At 56.4% G+C, this 18358-nt stretch overlaps 2 protein-coding genes across 3 annotated transcripts in view; both read right to left on the bottom strand.

Annotated features, from left to right (window-relative positions):
* The window catches only part of INTS1 (integrator complex subunit 1), a 34212-nt gene extending 31890 nt beyond the window's left edge, over nucleotides 1-2322 (bottom strand). Inside the window, exons 1-4 of the mRNA XM_067550875.1 lie at nucleotides 2240-2322; nucleotides 1518-1808; nucleotides 549-745; nucleotides 104-241 (exon numbers count right to left, since the gene is read on the bottom strand). Of these exons, the coding sequence (XP_067406976.1) occupies nucleotides 104-241; nucleotides 549-745; nucleotides 1518-1808; nucleotides 2240-2297 (684 nt within the window). The 5' untranslated portion in view covers nucleotides 2298-2322. The remainder of the gene's footprint in view (nucleotides 1-103; nucleotides 242-548; nucleotides 746-1517; nucleotides 1809-2239) is intronic.
* A 1158-nt stretch (nucleotides 2323-3480) lies between these two features.
* The window catches only part of LOC137154995 (lysosomal alpha-glucosidase-like), a 26911-nt gene continuing 12033 nt past the window's right edge, over nucleotides 3481-18358 (bottom strand). For both annotated transcript variants that reach the window (XM_067550870.1, XM_067550871.1), the window contains 17 exons: nucleotides 17282-17447; nucleotides 15790-15886; nucleotides 14426-14545; nucleotides 13993-14111; nucleotides 13773-13904; nucleotides 12539-12649; nucleotides 11360-11473; nucleotides 10741-10825; nucleotides 10032-10149; nucleotides 9364-9497; nucleotides 8761-8912; nucleotides 8346-8494; nucleotides 7811-7952; nucleotides 6626-6724; nucleotides 5871-6035; nucleotides 5424-5570; nucleotides 3481-4901 (listed from right to left, as the gene is read on the bottom strand). In XM_067550870.1, the coding sequence (XP_067406971.1) occupies nucleotides 4839-4901; nucleotides 5424-5570; nucleotides 5871-6035; nucleotides 6626-6724; nucleotides 7811-7952; nucleotides 8346-8494; nucleotides 8761-8912; nucleotides 9364-9497; nucleotides 10032-10149; nucleotides 10741-10825; nucleotides 11360-11473; nucleotides 12539-12649; nucleotides 13773-13904; nucleotides 13993-14111; nucleotides 14426-14545; nucleotides 15790-15886; nucleotides 17282-17447 (2113 nt within the window). In that variant the 3' untranslated portion in view covers nucleotides 3481-4838. The remainder of the gene's footprint in view (nucleotides 4902-5423; nucleotides 5571-5870; nucleotides 6036-6625; nucleotides 6725-7810; nucleotides 7953-8345; nucleotides 8495-8760; nucleotides 8913-9363; nucleotides 9498-10031; nucleotides 10150-10740; nucleotides 10826-11359; nucleotides 11474-12538; nucleotides 12650-13772; nucleotides 13905-13992; nucleotides 14112-14425; nucleotides 14546-15789; nucleotides 15887-17281; nucleotides 17448-18358) is intronic.

Genomic DNA, 18358 nt, shown 5'->3' with positions numbered 1-18358 from the left:
TCAACATCATCCTGCCCTCCCCTACATGGTGATAAGCACAATGACCTTGGCCTGCTCCTCTTTCCCCACCCACCATACCATTATTCCCTCAGCTACCACGTACCTTGACAAAGATCTCCGGCCAGTTCTCATCCTCCTCGTAAGCCGCCATGAGAAGGTTACAGGCCAAGACGGACACAAGGCTATTCCCTTTGGCTTTGAAGTTGATGGAGGCATCTCTCCGGAGGAGGCTACACAGTGCCTGCAAGATATCAAGAATCAAGCCCTCGGGATTTGGAGCCAAGGGAGGGAAAAAGTCAAGAGAAGGAATACACAGAACTCCACACAGTTCACTCTTACAGCGGTATTCATGCAGCCCAATTCCTGGCACCAGGGCAAGTGCCACTAGCAATGCCAACCCCAGGGGAGCCCACTGTATTCAGAGGCTGGCAGTGCCAATCCCAGCACTAGCATGTCAGGGTGGGGAGCCCAGGATGCTCAGAGGCTCGCAGCACAGCGAGGTGATGTATCACATCATACTTGTTACTCAAAACAAACACAGCTCTCACCTCAATAACCCCCTCGGTGGCGAATATATTGGGTTTGATTTTTGCCAGATACATCAGACTCAAGTACAACATGGGGTCAGGCTTGGCTCTGTTCATTTTCAGCTGCTTCACAGCTCCACACAGCACTCCCTCAATGCGGTCATCATTGCCCTCCGCCTCAGCTGCCTCAATCTCATCCACCAGCTCCGTGGGGACAACTGCGACCACAGACAAACAGCTGTCAATACTGATCCCCCCGCCCCCCATGCAGCAAAGACGTGCCCTGGGAGGCTTGAACGGAGCCCTGGTCACTTTTCCACCACCCATGCAAGCTCTACTGAAGAATCCTGTCCCTTTTTGTCTCTCTTACTTGATTTCTCTTGCTCTGTCTTTCTCTCAGCTAGGATTAAACCCTGTTACCATATTGAACACCAAGAAGAGGAAAGACAGTATGCAAAACGACATACAACATACAGGCTCCCAAAGCTTTCATTAAAATGCACAGCTATCCTCTCAACATACATGTTACACAACAGAGATAAACAAGGAGCTATAACATGGTGTCACTGACTTCCTAAGGAGAAGACCTTTTGAATGCTGGTAGTGGACATCCAACTGAAGTGAAAAACAAGATGAGGCAGTAGGTATAAAAAAGGAAGGGAAAAGAAACAAGGCCAAAAGCAGATGAGAGAAGGACGACAGATAGCTCAGGAGGGGGAATCCTGGCACTAAAATGTCAGGGTGGGAAGCGCGTGGAGAAAGTGTGCCTGCTTTGCACTGAACACAAGAAAATGCTAGTGTTACACTCTCCATGGTCCTGATGTCAACACTGGCATCCCTGGGGAAGCACCCAGAATTCCCCAAGGACCAGCATGCAGACCCCAGAAGAAAGGCTCCTCAGCTCAAATGCTGCAGTAGAAGAGCTGGATGCTAGTCTACCCCCTCCCACAATCACACAAGCCCCAAGCAGACACCAGAATGTTGCTTTACCTTCGATTGGAATCACGGATGGTTCCTTTATGGAGGGTGAAATGGCCCGTTTCTCAGCCACTGCGGCCTCTGCCAGGCGTCCCAGAGCACTCAAGGGAGGCGTGGAGGAGAGTTTGGGTCGTTTGGTCAATCCCGTCAGCCCGGATGCACTAGACAAAGAAGTGGACCCCTCCCGTTTACGCTCGGAGGGCAATCCGGCCGGAGCTGGCTTGAGTAGCGTGACTGCAGCTTTGGAGTCATTGGCCTGGCCTTTCGTACCCAAGGCGATAAAATCTCCGGGAGGAGGATGAGCTACACAAGGAAAAGAGAGAGGAGACCACAAAGTCAGAAGCCTTCACCGCCTCCCCCCGAGCCACAAACTCCTGTTCAGGGAGGCACAGACCCGCCCAGCGCCATGGGAACCACAGGCCATGAGACAAAGCTGATCTCATCCCCTGCCATGGGGACCTGGGAGATGGCCCCGACAGCCCCTGCTGGGGGCCTTGGCCTGGCCTGGCTCGGGGCGCTGCAACGGCTGCCCCCTCATCGTCTCCCGCTCCAGCTAGTGGCCGAGGGTCCCGCTCACCCCAGGCTGCGCGGCGGCTCGGCGACTGACAGGAACCACCACGCCGGGGCCCCGCTGCGCCGCCCAGGCTGCCCAGGGAGCGAGGCTGGCCCGACTCTTCTCGGTGCCCACCCGGGTGGAGCCCCCCCCCCCCCCGCCGCGGGGACCCACAACTCACCCGAGGACTTGGGCAAGGCGCTGGGGCGGCGAACCGTGGCCGGCTTCGGGCGATTCATCCTGCAGGGCCGCTGCGCCACAGCGCCACCTGCAGGGAGCAGAGATAGGCTGGGGGGGATGTGCCTGGTCCCCCCCCCCCCCCCCCGCTCACCGCGGCCCCTCCCCCACCATTCACCCGACCCCCCCCCCGCGACCCCTCCCCCCACCATTCCCCCCGACCCCCGCTCACCGCGACCCCTCCCCCCGCCATTCACCCGACCCCCACTCACCCCAGCCCCCGGCCCTGCGCTGCTCCCCAGAGGAGGAGACCCGCGCTGCCCTCACCTTCCCGGCTCGCTTACACCGGAACCGGAAACTGCTGCTGCCGCCCTGTGACCCGGCACCAAAACTCCGACTGCGCCTGTGCCACGACTCGACGGCTCCGGGGCCGACCGCGCGCCGCGACAGGGGGGGGGGGGGGAGCCGCATCCGCGCGCGCCGGCTCTGCGTCGCCGCCACGTGTCCAGCAGCGGGAACTGCAACCGCGCCGCTCCCCCGTCACTCACACTGGCTGCCCGCGGGAGGCGACGCGCTACTGCTGCGCCACCTGGTGGTCGGAGAGGTGAACTACACCCTCGCCAAGCCCTGTCAATCCGCGGTGGAACCCTGGAGGAGAGCGCACCCGCCAGCTCTGCAGCGCCACCTGCTGGGCAACAGGAGGAACCGCCCCTCTCCCACTACGGCCCCAGCACCCTGCTGCTGGACAGCTCCTAGCCCACAGGACCTGGACAGGGGAACCCTCCCTGAGCACCCACTAGGGGCCCTCTAGGGACCCAATGAAACTAGGGCAGGACGGCCAGAGCTACTCCCCACCACGCCCTCCCTGTTACCTGCTGCACACCTCACAGGCTCTCCTGCATTCATCCTCACCCCCTCCCCCCCACCGGGAGGTGCTGACGGGTGGGGGTTTGGGCCAGCCCCCCCACGCCTGCGATCCCCTGCCAGGCCATGGGCAGGCGCTCAGGGCGAGCAGCGCCGTGCTGGGCACACGGCTGTTTTTAGCCAGCTAGCACGTGCAGCGCGCTCACGTGTGCATCTGCCCCCACTGGGAATTACCCCCACCCCCCAGCTGCAGCTGCAGCGCAGTAGCCTCAGTGACTGACCCAGGATCACGCAGGGAAGTGAACCCTCAGGGCCAGCCTTTCACTGCTGCAATGGGGCTGACAGGGCATTGCACAGCAGTGCTGAATGAATCTGCACAAGCGGGGCTTCTCCACTCATTTCCCCTGCTTTGATCCTGGCATCTCCTGGTTCCAGGTCACCTGCAGCCTCGGACCAGGGCAACCCCATTCCTTAGGATTGATACCAAGGCCGTACCAAGGCCCCTGACAAGGATCAAGGCCCTGTTGTGCCGGCACCACCCGGCCCTACACTAGAGACAGCTCTGGTTGCGGGTGCGCATCTTCTGCGGCATCACTAAACACAGCAGGCAGAGGGGACACACGGAAGAGGGCAGGACGAGAGGCCACGGCCAAAGTGAAGTGAGTGGGGCACCAGCCTGGCATGGACACAACCAGGCCTGCAGGGAGCTCTGCAGGAAGGCGGTGCGTGGGGTGAAGGCTGGAACGCTCACCCTGCCCCAGAAACAACAGCCAGACACCAGCCATCTCCCCTCGCCTTTATTCATCTTGAACAGAGCAGCATGGGAGGAGCATTCAGGGCCCTTTCCCTAGCATTTCTCATCACCGACACCCCCGTCACAGCCAGACCCAGCTCTGGGCGGCCCGCCACTTACTTCTGAAAATCCCCCTGTTGCTGGCGCTGAGGCTGCAGCCCACGGTACCGTGTGAGTCTGTTGGGGCAAGGGGCAGAGACTCGGGGGGCCCCTGGAGCCCTGTCTACCCTGGCCCTGCCAGCAGCGTTCCCCCCACCCCTGGCACTGCAATACTGTCTGCGATGCATGGACAGTGGTTGGAGAAAGCCCAGTGCTGACAGCCAGATGGTCGTTCCCCGGCGCAAAGCGCCCTGCTGTACAACACACACCCTGCACCCAACACGCTGACGCCCTCAGGGATGTGTCATGCCAGTGGGTTGTGAAAGTCGGGTCACAGCGTGTCAGGCAAACAGAATCACTGATTGGAGCCTCATCAGCCCCCCGAGCGACAGTCCAGGGCATGGGACAGCCAAATCTTTAAACACAAACCCTGCATCAATGGCCAAAGCAGAGAGCATCTCTAGGCGGCACTAGAGCATTGGCAGAGTCAAGGTCTTGGCTTTCACTGCCTTGCAGGAGCTGTCCCCAAGGGAAAGGGGAAGGCAGGCGGGGGAGAACCAGGAAAGGCAGGCTCTGTAGCCCTGCGGAGCTTGGGCACGAAGCAGCTGTGGGATCCAGAGTCCAGGTCCAAACTGATGTGGGCAAGAGGCAGCCATGAGCCGGGACACGGAGCCAGCCAGCAATGGCATCGAGCGACAGCGCAGCGCCCCCCAGCCGCGGCCTTAGCGGGCGCACATAGATGGATGCACAGAAGCATACCCATACCCCCACCCCCTCGCAGACACAGACGGGCAGAGAAGCCTCCATGGCCCAGCTCCCGCTCAGCCATCCCAGGTGCGTGGGGCTGTCACAGCCAGCGGATGGAGAACCCCTGGCTGAGGCTGAGGTTCAGGCTGCTCACCGTGAGAACCTGTGGGACAGGAAGAAACTCAAGCTCAGCCCTCCCGGACCACGAGGCCTGCCCGGGGCACTGCAGAGCCCCATGTAGCACGCGGCACCAGGCCGGGGTGGTCATACCCAGGCAGCTGCGGCACGCTCCGTGCTGCCGTGTGACGTGATGGCCGATGGTCTGGGGGGCACAGCAGACCCGGCACTAAGGGAAGTTCCTGGCTAATTGGGCAGGGCAGGGCGATGGGCTAGAACAGCCCCTGGTCTCAGTCCGCACCTGCCCACTCACCAACACCTCCACGTGCTAGCCGCCTTGTACACGAGGGACAGCAAGCCAGGCAGAGCTGGGAGTGGAACCCAGGTGTCCTGCCTCCCACTGCCCTGCTCTAACCACTAACAACCCTTCCCTCTCCCAGGTCCCTCTGCTCCATGCACAGGCCCAGTGGGTGAAGGGCCTGGCGGGGGAAGGAGCCTGTCCTCTCTGGGCGGGGGAAGGGTCAGTCGTCACTGGGTGGGGGAGGGGGCGCACTGGGGGCTGGGTTACCTGGTTGTCCAGGTAGGAGAAGGGGTTCTCTTTGCCGTTGACGGTGACTCGGCTGGGCCTCTCCCGCACGCCGTAGACGCTCAGCACGCCCACTGTGATGTAGGTGGCTTCCACGCTGGCGTGAAGGACAGTGGAGGTGAAGACGTTCTAGGCAAGATGCAGAGAGGTGGGACCTGCTGCCGTCACCCAGACTACTGGGCTCCGGTAGCCACGGCCAGGTGCCCACGCCCGCCCCCACCAATAAGGACAGTCCCATCCTTCCACTGCTCCGGCTGGCCGCGCCCTGGCTATCACCCAGTCATCTTCTCTCCCTGCCACATGCACGAGCTATTCAAATCCAGGCTGCTCTGCCCCCCGGCCCCTGGAGCACTGCGCCATGCACAGCGACTCGAGCCCAGCACGCTCCCGCAGAGCGCCCCGGCCACCGGCCCCGATCCCAGCTCTTACCTGCGTGACATTGAACACCAGGTAGGAGTAGTCGCCCCTCTCAAAGGTGTCCAGGCTCTCGCCGTCGTCCCAGAAGAGGTCCCCCCAGGCGCTGCCGTTCTGCGACAGGGCCGCGAGCAAGCGCAGGGGGTTCCCCCTGCTTACCCAGCTGGTGCTCCCGGGTTTCTGGAGTTCAAGAGAGCAACGGTTGGGACCAAGCGCCACACAGAGGGCCCCCTGATCTCGAGGGCTAGAGGACCGAGTGGGGGTCAGGCCAGGGCAGTGAACACACCATAGTCTGGACAGAGTGGCCCAGACAGGATGGATCCTGCTTCTTCCCTCCCCCTCACCCCCCAATTTTACAGCAGTTTGCGCCGAGGGAGGTGGCTTAGGAAAGCTCCTGACCCAGACCCCTGCGGAGCGTCATGTCCTTCCAGTGCTGCAGATGGTCCATGTCTCCTGGGCAGGGCGAGCGACTCTCCGGACGTGCCCTGGAGCTGGGCCCGCAGGCAGCGCAACGATGCAAGGATCTGGAGTGTGGGACACTCAGCCCCCCACACTCCTTACCCCAGGTGCAGGGGAGTTAAAACACATTTCCCAAGCCAGAAGCCCCAGCCTGGGCGGGTTACTACCAGCCACCCTATATGTCGCTAAGGGACCACTCAGCTCACAGTGAGGGAGCCAGCCGGTGGGATCCCCAAGCAGAGCCCACTCAGTGAGTCATGGCCACGGAGCCCAATTCCCGCTGGTGGGGGCGGCAGGGGGAGCAGCCTCACCTGCGTGGGGAGAATGGCGCCCTCCCGGACGTGCAGGTTGATGTGGTCCAGCGGAGCGGCCATCTTCAGGCTCTCGCCGCTGCTGTTCACCGAGGAGCCCTGCGGAAGCAGCAGCAGGCACCCGGGGTGTGGGCAGCATGGTGGGCACGAAGGAGAGGCCATCTGCCCATGGCTCTGGAGAACCACCCCCAACCCCCCGAGGCCACGGGCACTCGCCAGGCCCATAGCCACCACACACACTGCACAGGGGACGTGCAGGCCACAGGCACTGGCCCGGGCAGGCCACGGGCACCATCATGGGCAGCATGTGACTCCTGCCTTTGGGGAGGCCAGGCGGGGGCGGGGGGCACCGGTGCTCGGACTGTGGCCCCGCCACCTCCCCCTCACCGAGGCCTCGTGCCTCTTCGCCCCCTCCCACCAGCCACTCGCGCCTTTTGGGGAAGCGGGTGGAGAAGTGCAAGCGGCGGGTGGGGGAACTTCAGGGGAGGGAGCCAAGCAGGAGGGGGGCCCGGGGTGGAGCAGGGGAAGAGCATGGGCAGGGCGGAGAGGCGGAGCAGGAGCTTCTGTCAGCAGCTGTTTGTGGAGGCTTAGCCTCCCCAAACCTCTTATACCCGCCGCCTCCCACACATCACACATGGGGAACAGGGGCGACGGGCCCCGATCTGGCGGCACCAGCCCAGGGCTCATACACACACAGGGCAGGAGGAGCGCAGAGGCACACAGGATACGCTCAGAAATGAGGCAGTGGCCATAACCCTTTTCCTGCAGTCTCTGATGGTGGCAGTGGTGCCCAGCTGCAGGTCTGCGGGGGACTGTCTGGGAATTACCTGGATGGGCCTTCTCAGACCCTCAGATTCCTGCCCTCCCACAGTGGCCATGACCAAAGGGCAGGATAGGAGGCTACTGTGAGCTCCCAACTCAGGGAAGAGCAGATCAACAGGCGGGGCAGGTTAGAGGTGCACCGGCCCCTCCTGCCCCGCTCCCTTCCCACAGCCCACCCCATCCCCGCCGCCCTGGGGGCCCACTACGGTTCTGATTTCTGACACAGACGGCCCCCCAGTTGCTTTCACAGGCTGCAGGGCTCTGTCAGGTGAGGATCTGTGCAGCCGGGGGTCTCCGTACCCCTTGGGCAGGGGAATGCACAAATCCACCTTGTCCCGCCTCCCAGCATGCACTGCTCCTTACCGTGTAGTAGTCATACCACACCCCTCTGGGGAAGTAGCCAATCACAGAGTCCACTCCGGGCTCCAGCACAGGCGTCACCAACAGGCTCCGCCCCCACAGAAACTGCTTGTCAATCGAGTACGTGGTCACGTCCTGTGAAAACCTACAGCGGGAAGAGGGCACCTCGGAGCTGATCCACTGACGCTCCTGACCTCTGGGCCCCGCAGACTCAACTGGGCCAGTGCCCCCAACCTGGCGTTCAAGCCATAGCACAGTCACTCCCCACTCTCCGCCTGCACATCAGCACCAATGGGGGTGGTAGATGAGTGGGGTCAGAGGCTGTGGCTTCACGCCTTCTTGTAGAGCCATGGCATCAGCTTTCATGGATCCTGTCTGGGGGGTCAGCAAATGGCTTGGAGGGTAGGAGAGCAGCCGCCTGGGGGCTGCGAGGGGGGCTGTGCCCACCGGGGGGAGGGATGCGGGCATGTCTACCTATGGGTCGGGGGGTCACCTGAGAGGCAGGAAACGGTCAATTCCAGTGGGGCGAGTTTCTTACTCAAAAAACAAGGGTCGAGCGACGGTGTGGCCCTGCAGGTGCGCCCGGTGGAAGAGCGTGTAGAGGAAGGGCAGCAGGGCGTAGCGCGTCAGCAGCACCTCCTTCATGGCCGTCCGCACCACCGAGCTGAATGCCACCGGATCCTGGGCCTGGGCAGTCCAGACAACCAGAGTGTCAACAGGACAGACAGACAAATGGGCTCCACGAAGAGTCTGTCCCGAGGAGCAGTAAAGAAAGGGTGACCAACACCCCTGTCCCCTCCCAGCGGCAACCGTCTCCCCGTCTCCTCCCAGCAGTGACCTCTCCCTACTGCTCTGGGCCTTTCCCCCCTTCTCATGCAGCCCTCCGAGGTGCGTGTCAGCTCTGGAGCCCCCATGGGTGCTGCCTTCCCTCAGGAGGGGGGCCTCCCCGTTACCTTTTCATTCTGGACGTTGTGGTTTCGGGCGAAGGGGTAGAAGGCGCCAAGCTGCATCCAGCGGCAGCACAGCTCCTCCGAGGTGGCACCTGAGAAGCCACAGATGTCCGCCCCAACCAGCGGGATCCCAAAGAGATTGAAGCTAAGCAACCCTACAGAGACAGAGGCCTGGAACCAGATGCAGCCTGGGACACCTGGAGGGGATCTCCCCTGCCCCTCCAAGGCACAACGCTCAGACCGACGCCCTGGGCCGTTCCCTGATACAGACTGCGACACGGACGCAGCTAGGAACGTGCCTGGGGGGGGCTACATCTCACCCTCCACAGGCCCCAACAGCTGCCACTGTGCCTGGAGCAGCAGCTGCTGGGAGCTGACTCCAGATCTCTGGCTACCCACCTAGTTGGCAACAGGAAAAGGCCCCATCTCAGTGATAGTCCAGCAATAAGAGGCAGTTTCCTGTGGCTCTTTAATGGAGGAGCCGTTGCCCAGCACATGGGAAGGGCGGCGCCATCACTACCAGTGAAGATGCAGGCAACTCTCTGAGGGTGACTCTGTCCCCACTGGGTGGAAGCTGGCCTGTCTGTTGCCGGGAGAGCCACCCACCTGGGATCGACCAATTCATGTCCTTCCACTGGCTCCTGTTGTCACCGAGCCAGTGTCCCGAGTACTTGCCCTGGCCGGGGAAGGTGGAGCGAGAAATCACAAACGGACGCTTCCCTCGGATCTGGATCAAGGCACTGAAAGACAAGGAGACTCGGTCACCCCAGGACAGCAGGGGACAGCTGCGAGAGTCCAAACCTGTGCAGCAACCGTGGGTAACAGCCAGCCTCTGCCCCACACCCAGTGCTGCCCAACAAGGTGAGGGAACCACCTTGAGGAAACAGCTGTCCCAGCCTCATCAATGGGAGCTGCTGAAAGCCACGCGGACACAGAGCTAAGGGCCAGGGCAGTGCCAGTACTTCCCTTGTCTAGCCCCAAACTCCATGAACTGGTGAGGTGGGGATGCTCTCCCCTTCACCAAACCCCTGGGGCTTGTGACTCAAACAATCTCCCTCTCCCCAGGCTGTGAATGCAGCATGGGCAGCTGGAGTGTCTCCCCTCCCCCCAGATCAGGCTCAAATCCCAGCCTGGCGATGGTGCGTCAGGAACAGCCCCCTGCGGGCGGGATGCCTCACGCTGGTTCTTGGAGACAGTCCTGTGGAGCAGTTCATTGATACGGGGCTTGAACCTGCTCACTGGCATCGACGGGCCCAGCGAGCGCTGGCCATTACCTAGCTGTGGCTTTGGCTTCCATCAGCCCGTAGAGGTTGTGGAGGTTGTAATGTACGGAGGCACTCTGCTTCGCTGAGGCGCACACGGTCTTTGCAAAGAGGGACCCACCCAGCACATCTGATGGGGAGGGAGAGAGGTGGTAAGAAGTCGTGTCGTGCAGCATGGAAGCCAGCAAAACACGTGCACCCAGATACAGCTACCTGCACCTCACCCACTATTCAGTAGCCTCTGGGCCAGATCGCCAGGCTGCTCATATGGTACAAAAGGGCTACATTCTGGCCATCAGCAGCCAGTGATGCATTACCCATGAGAGAGGAACCCTGCACTGGCATAAAGCCAGCAGAGCTGGTTCCTGTGCCAGCTGCCTCCCTGTGCTGGCATATCGACGGTTAGGTTCCTTAATCAAGATTTAAGTGCTAAAACTGGCCATGTAGGTGCCTGAACACAGAGTCAGGCATCTATGCTTGGAATCTGCACCCACGTGCACAACCCCAAGTGCTGGGAATGCAGTGCTAACGGCATGTCTGCGAACAGACAGAACAGCTAGGTATGTGCACTTACACACATGTACATATATACAGAGGCTATAGCTCGTAAAAACTCTGGGTCAAAGGAAGCCAGGATGTAAGTCGGCCCAGCTTCCAGTGGCACCAAAGGAAGTTACGCCTGCTTACACCAGCACAGCCTGTATTTGATTTCCCTTCTTACCAGGCACGTAGGGAGGTTTATCGAGTTCCCCTGGGGAACAGCCATCCACTGACCCGTCCTTGAAGTCGGATGGTTCATTCATGTCCTAGACAGAGAACGTCAAGTTGAAATTTCATTCATAGGGTTTTGGTGATCATCAGCCTGGGAGCTAATCTCTTCTCAGACATCAGGCGCTGCTCACCTACACCCCCATGGGACCAACCATGTGGCCAAAGCAACAAGGACCCATTGGGACTGCTCCGTGGCTGCCCTTGCTTCTAAAGCCATTCAGAGCTGGTGTCCTAAATCCACCCTGGACTTGGGGAGCTAACTGCATTGTTGGTCCTGGTCTGCTAAACTTGAGGAGGTTCAGTACCCGAAACATGCAGCCTAGCTCCCTTTTACCCAGCGTAGTGACAGCTTCCACTGCAGACATACACTAGGTGGCAAGTGTCGTATGTGCCTTCAGGGACACGGAGCTTGTCAAGGACAAGGAGAGTGGAAAAACAGGAGATCAGAGAGGTGCAAAAGCTTCAGGGATAAGTGAAACACACACTATACTGGAGGCAACATGAGGGAGGAGCCTAGAGAGGTCCCTGACTTTGTAGCTCAGACCCAGCAGAAGTAAGGAGCAACTTACAATCCAAAGCCCATCGAAGGGGACACGAGCATGGAAACGGTTCAGATTCTCCAGCCACCACTGGTAGGTGTCCAGGTTGGAGAAGTCAGGGAAAGCAGTGAGTCCAGGCCACACCTATGGAAAAGCCAGAAAATAACACGTTCTGAGAACCTCTCATTGGCCATCAGCACCAGGAAACAGAGCGTGTTCAGGGACTCACAGCCTCCTGTACACCTGCAAAGAGGACAGTCCAGCCACCCTCCACCTGTTAACACACCACTGACCTTCCTTTCTGCCACTGGCCTTCCTATCCTATTCCCCTGTAGAGAAGGTAGAATTTAAAATGCAGGTGAGGAACTGTCAGCCCAGCTGCTGAAATGCCCATTTGATCTTTCAAGTTCAACTTGAATCTTCTAAGGTGCCATAGTAACAATAGCACGGATGGTTTTGCAAATATGGGGCCTGATCCTTCCCTGGCCTTGCACCCTGTGTAATTGTTTACATATGCACAGAGCAAACACAAACCAGGTGTAAAGTGCTACCAGGCTCGGCGTGTGTGAAGGGTCTGGATTTCACAGCACTTTATGCCCCCAGAGAACCAGGCCCGTAATTTTTTGCTTGACAATCATCTGTTTTTTCCAGTGCCTTTCAAACTTCCTTAAAAAACTTGAGAGTGCGAAAGGTATGCAAATAGGAGCCCATAACTTATAAGCCTGGCATGAGTTGGATGAGAAGTCACAATGGATTGTGGATAATAAATGGAGCAACTCCATAGATTTGTCTGCCATGGGCAATTCCTCATCATTCTGGAAATAGGTCAGAATCTGTTGCGTCACTTTGACCTGTCCATCTGATTCTCTGAATTTCTCCCTATCTGTGTGCATGTGGCTCCACTGATTTCTACGGGGTCACTCTGGATCAGAATGGGAGTGGGATCAGAACTGGACCCTCGCTATTTTCCCTGCACAGACTATTCAGCCCTCTGTTACATAAATGAAATTCCCAGAAATGTCAGTGGGAACTGCACTTAAGAGAACAAGGACAGAATCACACCCAGAGCACACAGGACAGAAAGATCGCCTTCTTATTATTATTTTTATTCCCCCCGCCCCTTACCAATACTAGGGGTGAAATCCTGATCTCACTGACACCAATGGCAAAACTCCCACAGAATTCTATGGGATCAGGTCCCCCTTGTACCTGTCCAATCAATGTTTGCCCCTGGGTAGTATTTATGAATATTCCACGTCTCAAGCCTTCATCATAAGGCCAGTAAGAGCCAGGAGGATTAGTGCTGCTGATCCCCGGATCCTGGAAACACATGGAACAGAAGATTACAGTCTCCCACCCATGTCCAGGAAGCCTCAACAATATACCCCAGTGTAACTCAGAGAACAGATGACTGGTCCTGGGAGCCCTGGCCCTCCACACTAGGATTGACTAAAGCTCGCACGTTACTGCCAAATTGACCAAGAGGAACAGAAACTTGCTGCAACATTTCCACTTGTGAGAAAGAATGTTGTATAAAATGTCACTTCTCCAAGGACCAAGGGTTGGGTTATAGATAGATTTTTGGTGGGGGGAAGGGAGGAAAAGAGGGGGAAGGGCCCAAAAGTCCCAGGACAAGAAGCATCATCTCACAACAATGCTCAGTATATGACCAATGGAACAGTAATTGATGGAATCACTCCGTTAGACCAGGGAGTCTCAACCTTTTCCATACCAGAACCCCTGCTTCCATCAAGCTGGGGTTTAGATGGAACCTACCTCCCATTGCCCAGCATAGGAAGGGCAGAAAGGCAATGGCCTCGTCACTACCCCAAGGCTGAGAACCCATGAATCAGATTAATTGGCAGACAACTACATCTATCAGTTTCACTTTGCGTGATCGAGACAGTGGGAGGTTTACACGCAAAGCAGACAAAAAGGCAGTGGGATAACACCGGATCTGTCTTTAGAAAAGGTGGAAATTCCAAAGGCTGTGTTCATGGATTCCAGCCAGGGTCCTAGCCACTCCTCCCAAGCAGAGGCCTGTGTGAGGCCAGAGCGGAGAGGGATAAAGGGGTTAAAAAAGAGGTAACAAAAGTACCTGATGCTCTTTCAGGCTATTGTTCAAAGCCGAGCATCATGCTTGCCAGGAGGGTGAGGCATATGCTAAAAAACAAAGGGCTAGATCCTCAGTTGGTGTAAATCAGCATAGCTCTGTTGGCTCCAACACCAGCTGAGGCTCTATGCAAAAATGTTTAGCATTGAAATAAACAGAAACAACTCATAATGTGGGGAGCCTGGCACCTCATGGAGCAGCTAGCAGCCTCCTGCTCTTGTTTTTATTTGCAAGGTTAACACATCTCTCTCGTCTCGACTCTGGCTGCATCTGCCTGAAGTTTTAGAAATGAAAACAGCTCCAATCGTATGATTGAGGAAGTCAGTATACCAGGATCATGACGTAGTACTGGCCATGCTTGTGAAGGTCTTCCACCAACTGGGGAAGGGTGTCAAACTTCTCAGGGTCAAAGGTGAAGTCCCGGAACCCTTCCATGTAATCAATATCATTCCACTGAGCATCCTGCAAAGAAGAGATGCAGAACTGCATGGAATGGAAAAGCTTCTGCGGAGCTGCCTAGCCTCCTCTGGACAGCAGGTATTTATTTTACCTGTGGGATCTGATAATTCCTCATGGCTTTCACAATCCGCCAGGTTTCATTGCTTGTCTCATAGCCCCAGCGGCACAGATGGAACCCCAGCCCCCAGAAAGGTGGCATGGCAGGGAAACCTGGAACAACACAATTGGAATGGAGACAGCAATGAACTGGGCAACCCTGACGGAGGTGGAAATGGCTAGGACAATTCTGAGCGAGAGGGAGGCTTTGGTGGAGAGGAGGAAGAGGCAATGCCCCTGGTGACAGAGGTGGAGGACGTCACAATGAGAATAACTAAATCTGGTGAGACAGGAACTAATGTATAAATGTGACAGTGAAAGCAAAGGATCGAGATGAAGGGGGTGCCTAAGCATAAAAAGGAACCATTATTCAAAGGGCAGTCTTGGGGGTGAGATGCACAGAGAACGGCCGTGGTATTGATATTTACCTATCACCTGCTGGTACTGCTGGATGACCATGTTGGGATCAGGACCCAAGAAGATGTAAAAATCCAGAACTCCTCCAATGGTTCTCCATGTCAAGGCAGGAGCTGGCTGCAGAGCCACCTCTTTAGAAAGTGACAGAATAGAGACAATGAAACAGTGGTCCAAACGGGGGTGGGGGGTGTGTGTCAGAAGTCCTGAATTCAAATCCTGACTTTTCCACAGACAAATGTGACTGTAGGCAAAAATATATATCTATATCTCTGTGCCTCGGTTCCCCATCTGTAAAGTGGGGGTAATAGTTCCTCTATATTGCACAGGGGGTTCTGAAGGCTTAAAGTCTACAGTGTGCTTTGATATCATTGGATTTCAGGTGCAACAGAAGTGCAAAGGATTATTACAAAATCTAAGCTCATTAGCGCTTTTTGTCTGTGTATCGTCAAACCCATTCCAGAGTTCACAGACTTGAATGCTAAATTAAGAGCTGAATGTGGGAGCTAGTGTCTGTGGGACTAAGGACTTTGCTGGAAAGGGCACATTGTATGTGTGAGTTCTCAAACCTCCGATACAGCTGGCCATTTTCACAGCACTTCCCTGCAAAGTTCTATTGCAATAAAACGTACACAGCTGGAACTAACACGGCACTGGTGGGAACAGCCTCATAACATCAGGGTCCCAGATGACACTAGCAGGGCACTGGCGCAAAGCACCTTACAGTGTCTGTGTCCTTGCTGACATTGGCATGGCGCTACCATCAAGAAGCTCACCATGCTGGGGTCCTGGCTGGTACCAATATGCCATTAGAGAGAGAACGCTCACAGTTCTGGAGTCCCAGCAGGCACTGACAGGCTGCTGCTTTAGAGAAGCTCCCTGTGGAAGCCACAGCAAGCATCAGCCGGGCACAACTGTGAGCAAAGCAGCCAGCAGATTTATAACCCTGTCTGCACCAGAAGTTGCCCTCTACATGTAGTTAAGGTGCAAATATAAGAGGAGACCAGAGAACAGGGCTGGACAAGGGGCATGAAAGAAGCTGACTTTTCAGACTACAATTCAGCAGCTGCGTGTGTGGTTAAACTGCTCGACAGTTGCTAAAGAGCCGAAGTTTAGCCAGGAAACAGATGTCTGAGCTCAATAAAGGGGCTACAAAACCACATCTCTCTCTTTTACTCCTTCTCTTTGTCCTGAGTTACTGAGTTGCTAGTGCAGGTCAGCCCCCATCCAGCCAGTGCCAGCTCCCAGAGCCAGCAGGCTCAGCACCTAAATCTATGAGACTCCAACGTCAGGACACGCAGGCTGGTGAAGCAGGGGGCTTCTCTCATCAGATCTCAAATGCCTGCACCACCCTAATGCAGCATAATGAAGCACGTACCCATTGCATTGCTGTTCAGAAGGAAAACACCATGAGCAGCTCCCCCTTCCTCCATCATCAGGTAAAATGGGTGAGCTCCATAGAGGTTGAATGACTCCTGCAAACAGAAGTTGTCTGATAAGAGACCTGCTTTCAATACTCAGGGTCACCCAAAGGAAGGTGGAATGGATAACAAGGGAAGTGTCTAAGGAAGGACAGTTATGAACCATGAGAAGCAGTTGACAGATGCTTTCAGCACCCTCTTGGCTCATCCTGAGTTAGATGTTGAGTGAGGCACGTCAGCTCTCGTCACCAATATGTAGGACAGTCACGATCAACCTGGAGAGGGGGGTGGCAATGGGCAGCCAGGATCATTTCAGAGTTTGCATGTGAAGGCCAAAAGGACTTGGCGTATTATCAGCAAAGAAGAGGGGAAAAAATGCAAGCTACTGTAACAGAAGGGTTTGGTGCTGGAGTGGGATAGGAAGAGCTACAAAGGGCCGTCTACAAGGCCTCTAAAATCAAGGGCATAAGTAGGGCTGCCAGGCACAACTACTATACTTCTCTCCAAGTGGCTGCCATGTGAGCCCATGGGAACAGATTAAACAAATCCAGGTATGGGACATAGTCCTCTTTATATAGGGACAGAGGGGAATGAAGGACACAAGGGTAAAATGGGGAGAGAGAAACCGAAAGGGAAAAGACGTTTCCTTCCTAGGTGATCCAAGTTTGCTGGGTCTCAGCTCCATGCCCAATGGCCCATGTCCCACACCAAAAGGAACTCTGCTCAGCTGTGAGTCTCCATTAACACAGACCCCAGACCGAGCTGGTGAGGCGTTTCAATAGCCTCTGGGGATTTGACAATCTTCTGTTGCTGAGTGGAGAGGCTGGCTTTGAACCTGGTCAGAGGTAAGGAAGATTTCATACCCCAGAATGGCTTTCCTGTAACCCTTCATGTTAACCAAAGAAAGGGGCAGGGGGAAGCCCATGCACCGAGGGCTTCCTTTGGATGCTAAACTTAGCAGACACCACAACGTTCTTCGCCTGCCCACATTTCACAATTATTCAGGGTCTAACAAACTCCTCAGAGCTCTGTCTTCCTCAGAGATTCACCCAGCTCTGCTGAGGGAGTTGCCAGTACTCAGACTCCACCCATCAGACTCCCTAAGGAACTGGGAAGCAGTAAAACATCTGTGCACCAGAGTGGTAGGCAGCTGTCCCCAGAGGAGGGGAGTTATCTACATTAGAGTGGGAGAGGATGGGCTGCCATACCAGCACAGGAGGGGACTTGCTGCACCAGAGCGCAGAGGGGTCAGAGGCATCCATGTGTCTGCTCAGAAGTAGCCTGATGCCGGACTCTGAGCAGGGCTATGGAAGTAAGCGAGCACAGTTTGAGGCTAAGGCAGTTGTGCAGGTTGGGCCTGTTACATTGAGGGGAACCTCTGACAAGCAACAGCAGAGCTGAAAGAGCAAGACTCTGGCCCTGCACGCGTCACCGAGGGGACAATGGTACCATGGGAGGGACATCCCGGGCCCACAGCGTCAGGGTGCTCCAGTCCAGGCTGTGCAGGAAGCTGCTCCGATGCTCCCCGAGACCGTAGAGGAATTTGGAAGGGAGGACGGTTGAAATCTGGAGAAACTGATCAGCGAAGATCAAGGGAGCCACGGTCGTGTTTAACCTGGATGGGCGGCGGGAGGGGAGTGAGAGAAGATACAAAAGTGGGCAAGAAAGAGGGAAGGGACAGAGCAGGAGCAAGGGAAGGACAGAGCAAGAGAGGACAAATATTAAAACAATGCGCCTCTGCTGCGGCTAATAGCAACCAAGTCACCTTTCTTCCAGTGTATCAGCATATTCCACAAACTAGATCTCGCCCATCCCTAGAGCACAGACACCTAGATTGTGTTACGAATCCCATGGCTCAGCGATTTGCGTGAACTCTCATATCCCAGCTGAATGCAGAACCAGGGCACGACCTGACCCAAAGGTCAGCATGACTCAGTCTGACCCAGAGTTTAGGTTTCAAGTCACGGTGCCAGTGAAAGTTTCCTCAAAGATTATATTTAACCATCTAAGTAACAGAAGCAACCCAGGAGTGAGGTTTACTGATTGTCTAGCCACCAGCAAATACTCCCCAGAGGACGGGTTAGCAAACGCCCAAAGTTTTAATACAAAAGTAAAATAAGGAAGGGTTGGTGCATTTGAAGTGGCGAGCAAAGAAAAGAGCTGTTCTATAGCATGCCCCGTCCTGCTAGAACTGGCCACATGCTTAAGGATGTGGGCACAATGCCACTGAATAGAGCTGTGCACACTTACACCAGGCCAGCATTTGGTCCTTTCCTCAGAACCAGAGAAGTCTCAGCACTCAGTGCCTGCAAGAGTATTTCCACAGGTCACCTAGGCAGCTTGACAGCCTTGTAGAAGAGGTGGAGGGAAACCTTCAGCAATGGGAAATCCACAGTGTGTGTGAAAAGAGCCAAATTTACAGCCCTCACACAGATTTTTTCCCCAGAGTAACTGGCCCCCCAGTCCAAACTTGCACCCCAGGCCATCACTCTGGTGTGCAGCATAATCACAACACCACTTAGCGCA

Source organism: Emydura macquarii, unplaced genomic scaffold, assembly GCF_026122565.2.
Source record: "Emydura macquarii macquarii isolate MOO-44397 ecotype Brisbane River unplaced genomic scaffold, CSIRO-AGI_Emac_v2 contig_1348, whole genome shotgun sequence".
In the NCBI taxonomy this organism is placed as follows: Eukaryota; Metazoa; Chordata; order Testudines; family Chelidae; genus Emydura; species Emydura macquarii.
This window is presented reverse-complemented; position numbering and strand designations above follow the sequence as displayed.